This window comes from Aulostomus chinensis, chromosome 15 (genome assembly GCF_037954235.1).
Source record: "Aulostomus chinensis isolate RoL2024-O1b breed Wild chromosome 15, RoL_Achi_v1.0, whole genome shotgun sequence".
Lineage (NCBI taxonomy): Eukaryota > Metazoa > Chordata > Actinopteri > Syngnathiformes > Aulostomidae > Aulostomus > Aulostomus chinensis.
In genome coordinates, this window is record NC_141334.1 from 19,860,015 (window position 1) to 19,868,729 (window position 8,715).

At 43.7% G+C, this 8,715-nt stretch overlaps 1 protein-coding gene across 2 annotated transcripts in view; it reads left to right on the plus strand.

The window, feature by feature from the left end:
- The window catches only part of zzef1 (zinc finger, ZZ-type with EF hand domain 1), a 31,706-nt gene extending 24,809 nt beyond the window's left edge, over positions 1-6,897 (plus strand). For both annotated transcript variants that reach the window (XM_086226579.1, XM_086226580.1), the window contains exons 52-54: positions 590-740; positions 3,708-3,779; positions 5,000-6,897. In XM_086226579.1, coding sequence (XP_086082705.1) covers positions 590-740; positions 3,708-3,779; positions 5,000-5,080 — 304 coding nt within the window. In that variant the 3' untranslated portion in view covers positions 5,081-6,897. The remainder of the gene's footprint in view (positions 1-589; positions 741-3,707; positions 3,780-4,999) is intronic.
- Positions 6,898-8,715: the final 1,818 nt, after the last annotated feature.

Sequence of the window (8,715 nt, forward strand, 5' to 3'; positions counted from 1 at the left end):
TAGCCAGTTTAGTCTAAAGAAGCAGTGGGGTAATACATTTATATTTATATTTAAGATGTAACATATACTTGGAAAATATACTTAAACAGTACTTAAAAAATGAAACTGTATCGAAGTTTTGTAAGATTTTTAGGGGCTTGAACACAGTGACCTCATGTTTTTGCATTTTATTATCATAATCCCATGCACCTGCATGCTGGGTAAAAGGACCCAGCTGATTTTTCACCTCAGCTGTTTTTCCCTCATAAGAGTTTGCATAAAAGCCTTTGTAAATGCCTCATGTCCTTGTAGTTACCACGGAAATGAGGTAACAGAATTTGCGTTCGAACACACTGACTCAGGCTGGTCTCCATAACAGCATCAAACACACTCACACAGAAGGAAAGTACAGAGTGTGTCGCAGATTGCTGTAGTTATGCATAAATATATATGTGAGGATTTTCTTTTTTGTCTGTGGGGTTTCTCATCCATGAGTGTAAGTCTGTCTTTGAAGTACGAGCTAATTGAACCACAGCTGAGGCTGGTTTGGGGTCATGGTCATGATTTGCCTGTTTACAACTGTCTAACTGTCAGGTTGTGTGCTCTCCAGAGCCTGCGAGCTGACGCTGCTGCGACCTCTGTGGCAGCTCTTTGTGTCGATGGAGAACGGCTTGAGCCAGGATCCAACCAGTATCACTGTGCTGCTGCCTCTTCACAGAGCCCTCACTGAGCTCTTCTTCATCGCAGAGGCTCGCGCCCTCGTAAGTTCACACATGCATACTAGCATAAAAAAAAAGCCATATGGACGATGGTAAGTATGGCGTTAATGTCAGAAAGCGAATTGTAATTATTGAAGTGGTGGTGTTGGTTTCTCTGCCCTTTTCACAGAAGTCTTGACTTGATTGATTGTATAGAAATTGTCTTTAGTCTGCCACGTTTTGACACTACCATGGATAAAATATTCAGCATTAGTTGGGCGGCCCGGTGGTGCAGTGGTCAGCACTGTCACCCCACAGCAAGAAGGTACTGGGTTCAAGCCTGTGGTCAAGCACAGGATCTTTCTGTGTGGAGTCTGCATGTTCTCCCTGTTCCTGTGTTGGTTCTCTGGTACTCCAGCTTCCTCCCACAGTCCAAAGACATCAAGAGGAGACGAGGCTGATTGATACTCTAAATTGACCGTAGGTTTGGCTGTGAGTGTGAATGGTTGTTTGTCTATATGTGTTGGCCCTGTGATGGACTGGTGACCCGTCCAGGTTGAACCCTGCCTCTTGACTGAAGGCGGGGAAAGACGATGGGTAGCGGGGGGGCTGAAGGCTGCTGGGATAGGCTTCAGCCCCCCCGCTACCCATAACAGGATAAGCAGTAGAAAAGAGATGGATGGATGGATGGATGGATTCAGCACAAGTTAAATTTGACTGGACTGAGAGTAAAATTGACTCGACATCTTATTTGTTCCCTCCGTCTATATCTGTCTCTCTGTGAGATGAGCATGTTTTTCCTAAAACCCACCTGTTCTCTGCTGGGCTAGAGGCCAAAGCCCAGCCCATCCATCTGCCATAGAGCACAGTGCCACACTGGCTCCCTGCTGGCTGCTTAGTAGAGGATGAAGAAACACCATTCATTTGACATGATGTGTGTATGCTCTCTCACAACTATCTTGAATTATTAAGGATTATGTGCCCGAGGTCAGCCAGGAGGTTCCCATCTTGAGGCTGCTGATCTGACAGTATAATGACATCAGATGACCTGTTTCTCAGGACGCATTGTTGTTCCTTTTAGGGGGAGCAGTATGATGCCACACACACAAGGGGGCAGTAGCAGTACTCATTAGGTTTGCCTGGTATGAACTTCATGGACTTGTGTTGAAAGGCATGCTGCATCACCTCCATCGAGCAGAGCGTCATCACAAACACAAAAGTGTTTTCAGCTGTGGGTCATTTTGTAGCTCTTCATTCACCTTGAACCAGTGTGAGATGAGGGATAAAGAAGAATGGCATGATGTAACAAGAGTTCTCCACAAGGGCACACACTCATTCATTCATTTTTCCAGTCAGATGCTTTATGTTGGTTTAAAAGAACATATGCACCTGATGCTGTGTCAGCTGTCACAGTTGGATGGAGGTGTGCTGCGTTGAGAATGAGATTCCGACTGGAACAAGACCTTCCCAAACCTACATAAAGTCGGTGTGTATGTGATTAAAAACAAGTACAATTATACAGGCATCAACTGCAATCCTGATCAAGGGGTTTTAGGCCAAAGGATGTTGCATGCTATAGAGACTGTAAAGCCTCATGATTGTGATATCTGGCTTTTAAATAAAAGTAGATTGAATTTCTACAGGCGGCACGGTGGTGCAGTGGTCAGCACTGTCGCCTCACAGCAAGAAGGTTCCGGGTTCGAGCCCTGGATTAAGCACAGGATCTTTCTGTGTGGAGTCTGCATGTTCTCCCTGTTCCTGTGTGGGTTCTCTCTGGTACTCCAGCTTCCTCCCACAGTCCAAAGACATCAAGAGGGGACGAGGCTGATTGATACTCTAAATTGACTGTAGGTGTGACTGTGAGTGTGAATGGTTGTCTGTCTATATGTGTTGGCCCTGTGATGGACTGGTGACCTGTCCAGGGTGAACCTCACCACTCGTCTGAAGGCTGCTGGGATAGGCTCCAGCCCCCCCACCACCCTTAACAGGAGAAGCAGAAGAAAATGGATGTATGAATTTCTACAAATGTGTACACAGATTGGACAACTGATTGGTCACCAAAATTTTCAGATTTTATTTTTCCTTTGCTGAGACCAGGAGTGCTCTTTAGAAGTTGTTGCGTCACTGTTAGACAACATCCTCAAATTTGCCTCGACCCACCAGGGGATTTATAATGATGCAAACGTCCCAGGTAGGAAATAGCTGTTATAAAAGTAATACCTATGTACATATTGGAATATCTTTGCCAGCTGTGAGGCTTAGTGCTCCACACAGTCCCTCATCTCCACCATCGACCTGAAAAGGAAGGACTAGCATAGACTTCACGTTGAAGCATGAGCTTAACTGCAGCGATGACACATTACACTGCAAGTGTGAAGTCATGAGAAGCTGATCAGCTTCAAGATCAACCATGGAGCCCCTGTAAGGTCTGGAGTTTGAATCAGTATATTTGAAAGTTCAAGTGGCCACCATGTTTACATTTCAGAGTCAGTCCCCATTCTTCGTCAGCTATGCACACAAGAGTTCACGGCCAGGTCCGCTGAGATTCACTGAACTCTCCAGATGGGGATGAGAAAGTTATATTTAGGAACCAAAACAGTTATTCATGCACTAGTGAGTGTACAAATGGTTCTAGGATGTTCCCCAGCATAAACATTTGGGGCGCTGCAAGATGGATGGCAGAATGGGTTTCTGGATTGTGTCTCAGGGGCTGTAAAAGCTCCATTTGGCCAGTCGCAGACCATTTAGCCTCCATGCAGTCTTATCTATGTTCCCTAACTCCTTACGCTTTAGTGGAAGTGCTCTAAAGTTTGTTTATATTTCTCAATTACCTTCCAACATTCCATTCGGGTTTAAGATGAAGAGTTTGGAGGGGACCAAGCCTCATTTGTCTCTGAATGCAATACACCTTTTATATAACCTCATTCTGGTCCACCCGGGGATGTTCCACGGAGACACTGATAACTGTCAGTGATTAAGGAATGTGGCAGAAGATGTCTTGATTACCAACAAGTCTGATGTGTTTTCCAGGCGCAGGGAATCCTACAGGAATACTTGTTAGCCATGACTACTGACGAGCAGCTTCTCAATCACACTGCCATGGTAAGACCCTGTTTTTTTTCCTTGAAATATTCTACATTCTATGTCTAAATCTTTCCAGCCGGACTCTCTTAGCTCATCTTTGAACAATACTCAGTGTTTTCAGTCATGACGTTCTCCCTGACATGGATGGTAGCAGCTCTAGCTCTCGATGCATCTTAATTATTGTGGTAATAAAGACCTCAGACCCACTGACCCAACAGTCCTCCACTGCTGTTCGTCAGCTGGTGGCTGGAGTCTCTTTTTACTTGTGAATCACCAAGCTGTTGACGCCCAGCAGAGCTTGCAGCGCCCTCCTCCCCTCTTGTTTGACTGTGTATGTGGGCCACACTCAGGGCTAATGTATTTGGTAATTGCCTCCATTAGCACTCGTGGCAGAGTGGGCCCCTGCGTTTTATGTAGTGAAGACCCCGTAATAGAGTGCAGAAGCCTGGAGGTAGAGCAGAGAGGATGTAGGTGGTTCTGATGAGGAGATATCTAACACCTGTCAGGGTGGAAACCAAACCTGAGGTGACGTGTGACATTTGTCATAACAGTTGTGACACTCTGGAGCTAATTGGCCCAGGTTCACGTTCCAGAAGCTGGTTCCACACACTGTTGTTCACTCAATTAAACAGTGATGACAGTAAGATGCAGATGTTTTACATGTGGCGTGTGAGCGTTTTCAGCTGAGTCAGCAAGTGCTGCTTTGCTGCACAAGGAGTGCTGCCACAATGGGGAAAATAATTAAATTGTGCCCTTTTTGATTAGAAATACTCAAGGATCCGGATCAGTTCTTCTCTTAGAAGCCAGAGACCACCCCAAAATCTCAGGCACACTCACCTTTTAAAGGCTTGATGGTCCGTTATTTTTTTGTTTTTGTTTTTTTTTCCCAGTACTCAGCTTTGTACATCAAAGTACAATCACCACTTCTCATGAGAAAAACAAACAGATGGTCTGGCATCAGGGTGAGTCACATGGTGACAGGGTACAACACATATGATTCACCCCGATACGTAGAGGTCCTCCTCACACAGGTTTTGAGGACTGTGGCAGATGTAAGACAGGAGAGATTTTGTCTGTGTTGCAGCATTTAAGTCCGCCCACTTGGCCTCTTACTCATCACTTATCGACTTCAGACCGTCATGGATGACATGGATGCCCCCCACCTAAAACACACACACACACACAAGTGCATACACATCAATTTTTTTTTATATTTCATTCATTGTTTCATGCTGTAGGCTTTGAAGAACATCGCCGCCATCAGCTTGGCCATCAATTACCCCAATAAATCCACCAAGCTGCTCAACATGTCTCCCTGAGAGAGAGAGAGAGAAAGAAAGAGAAAGGGAGGAAAAAGAGAGAGAAGAAGCCAGAAGGGGACACCTCCTCACACAGCTGGAAGGACCAGGTGAGGGACAAGACCCTCCCTGACCACCCAGTGCTTCTCCTCTCACAGGACCCCAACGCTCCCCCTTCCTCCTCCACCCAGGTGACTCTCTGTAGCGCTCCAGACCTGAACTAAGGAGGGGGGACTCCACGAGCACTTTTTACACTCACTCACAATCCTGTTTGCCTTAGGTGAATCCAATATGTCAGCATGTGCATTCACATGACCAGGACAGATTGTGGGCTCGATTTTTTTGTTTTCATTTTAATGTGAGGATAACTTTTACTGGAAGATGCTGTGCTGAAGGACATGAAGTGTGCCAAAATTGCAACTTTCAAGGAGAATTATATTTATTTTTTCCTGCCTTTTTTTGTGTCTCAACCAAGCCTAGGTTACGTAGTTGATCATAGTGAAAGCAGGTCACCGTGACTACGTACATGAAGAGCATACTAAAAATACTGTCCAGGACAGCGCAGTCTCATTAGTCTCCTCGGGGGAAAAGCACTGAGCTACGACTTCCTCCCTTCCTTCTTTTCATCCCTCCCTTTTTTTTTTTTTTTTTACTGTATTCCTTTTTGAAAGGTACAATCAGATCAGTGTATCATCATGGATGTCTAATCTGATCCTAGGATGAAGGTGACAGTCTTTGAATATAGGATGATCGCCGGAAAATGAATGATTATGATGTCAACTAATGTTCATGAAAACGAATCCGAGCAAAGGCCTTCAGTTTTATCAAGTGACATTAATTTTTTATTATTGTTTTTCCCCATGGTGTAATGACATTTACTTTCCACAGTAGTGAGCGCTGATTCAAATAATCACATCCCCATTCATTGCATATAGTAATCGTGTTTTTACACCTGTATGTAGAACACAGTAAACACTGCTACTGCAAATTAAAGTGACTGTGACGTACACACATCATTCACGAGTAACACATCTAATATTTGGTAAACTGAGGCTGTTTTAATACTTCCTACTTTGAATTGATCAGTATTTGGAGTGTTAAATGTGACCCAATTTTACTCAAGGTGAGACCCACCTGTGGACACACACCCACGCAGGTATCAGCACTTTCATGTGAGAGAAGATGGGTTTTTTTCCGATCATTACTGTATCCATTTCTGCTAGAGACATTTGTTGTGTTCTTGTCGTGGTGGTTTATACCAAAGAATCCAATCATTGTGAGCCATGAAACATCTCTGGAAGAGCTTCGTCTCTGTTGATCACATATCAGAGAGCAAGAGCAGAGCAAACGGTAACACATGCGTGTTTTAGGGTTTTTTGTTTTGTTTTTTGTTTTTTTTGGAGCAGTCCTACAAGGACAGCATACCGCTTTTGTTTACACAAACATCAGCTGCAGTGAGGGGAGAGGAAGAGATCCGCGGCCTCCCATTTGGCTTCTGCGACGCCTCACCAACCTACAAACGTGCCTATGGTTTATAATGAAGCAATCATAATTTAACTCATGCAAGAGGGAATAGTTTATGAATTCTATTTTAAAGGAGAAATATATTGTTTCTTTTGAAGTTTTTGTAACTTTTTACTTTTAATGTTTGTTTCTTTTCATGCGGATGCTTGATTGAATTTGAATGTACATATCTGTGAATAATAATTGCACAGGAGAAAAGATATCAACCCCTGGAACTTTATTGGGCACTAACACTTTGATTCTGGTTTTGTATGCATGCCACATTGAAGGCAAAAATCCAAAAAAACAAAAAAAACAATGACTGCTTGGGTTGAAATGTGATCAATTTCTAATAAAAATAGAAATGACTTACATTTGGCTTGTGTTTTCAGCTGTCATGTTCTTCCTTTGTGTAGGCAACAAATAGTGTAATGATCCCTCAGCTGGCATTGACTGGACCGCACACACACACACACACACACACACACACTCCCAGCAGATCTTCAAGTTCTCATCAATAGTTCTCTTTCAAGCTGTTTCCAGCCTCTTACCTCTGAGAACTCTGCGTCTAAAAAAAAACAATGCATCCACATATTCTGTCCTTTCTGCAGTTTTCACTGTTTTACACTGTGCAAAACATTGATAGATCCTCACCAGGGATATGTGTGTATTTATATATACATATATTTTTATATATATAAATATGTGTGAATGTATATGTGTATATATGTATGTAGATATGTGTATGTTTGAGCTTCATGAGGTCATCACCTGAAATGGTTTTCCAACAGTCTTGAAGGAGTTCCCAGAGATGCTGAGCACTTGTTGACCCTCTTTCCTTCACTCTGCAGTCCATCTCATTCCAAACCATCTCGATTGGGTTTAGGTCAGGTGACTGTGGAGGCCAGATTGTCTGGTACAGCACTCCATCTCTCTCCTTCTTGGTCAAACAGCCCTTACACAGCCTGGAGATATATTTGGGGTCATTTCCCTGTTAAAAGTAAATGATGGTCCAACTAAACCCAAACCAGATGGGATGGCATTTTGCTGCAGGATTTTGTGGTAGCCATGCTGGTGCAGTGGGCCTTCAATTTTGAATAAATCCCCTCCAGTGTCACCAGCAAAGCACCATCACTCCATCACACCTCCTCCTCCATGCTTCACGGTGAGAACCATGCAAGTAGAGACCATCCGTTCACCTTTTCTGCGTCACACAAAGACACAGCAGGTGGAACCAAAGATCTCAAATCAAGACTCATCAGACCAAAGAACAGATTTCCGCTGGTCTGACGTTTATTCCTTGTTTCTTGGCCCTGACAAAGCTCTTCTGCTTGTTACTTTTCCTTTAAAGTGGTTTCTTAGCAGCTACTGAACTATAAAGGCCTGATTAGTGCAGTCTCCTGTGAACAGTTGATGTAGAGATGTGTCTGCCACTAGAACTCTGTGTGGCTTTTATCTGGGCTGCAGCAGAGGTGACCCTTGGTCTTCCTTTCCTGAGGTGGTCCTCATGTGAGCCAGTTTCGTCGTCGCAATTGATGTTTTGTGCGACTGCACTTGGGGACACATTCAGTTTTTGCAATTTTCCGGGCCGACTGACCTTCAGTTCTTAAAGTAATGATGGAGTGTCATTTGTCTTTACTTAGCTGATTAGTTCTTACCATAATATGAATTCTAACAGTTGTCAAATAGGGCCTTCCAGCTGTGTACCAACCTGACTTCTGCACAACACAACTGATGGTCCCAACCCCATTAAGAAGGCAAGAAACTCCACAAATGAACCCTGACGAGGCAAACCTGTGAGGTGAAAACCATTTCAGGTGATGACATCATGAAGCTCACTGAGAGAAGGCCAAGGGTTTGTAGCGCTAAAGTCCTCATTCAAGGACCTCATTCTTCTTACTCTATCTGTATTAACCTTTTTTCTAGTTTGATATTCGCTGATTTGAGTTAAACTAATCAACTCTGAGGTTCACTCTGAGTTGAACAAATCAACACAACATTTAAAAAATGGAGCCTTGATAGTATGGTTCCCCATTGCAAACACTAACAAAAACACACCCACGTACTTTAGCCTTTAGCCCTCTCAAATTAGAAATGCAGTGAGTATGATCATATTTTTAGGAGGGATAAATAATATGGCTGCAGTAGCAAAG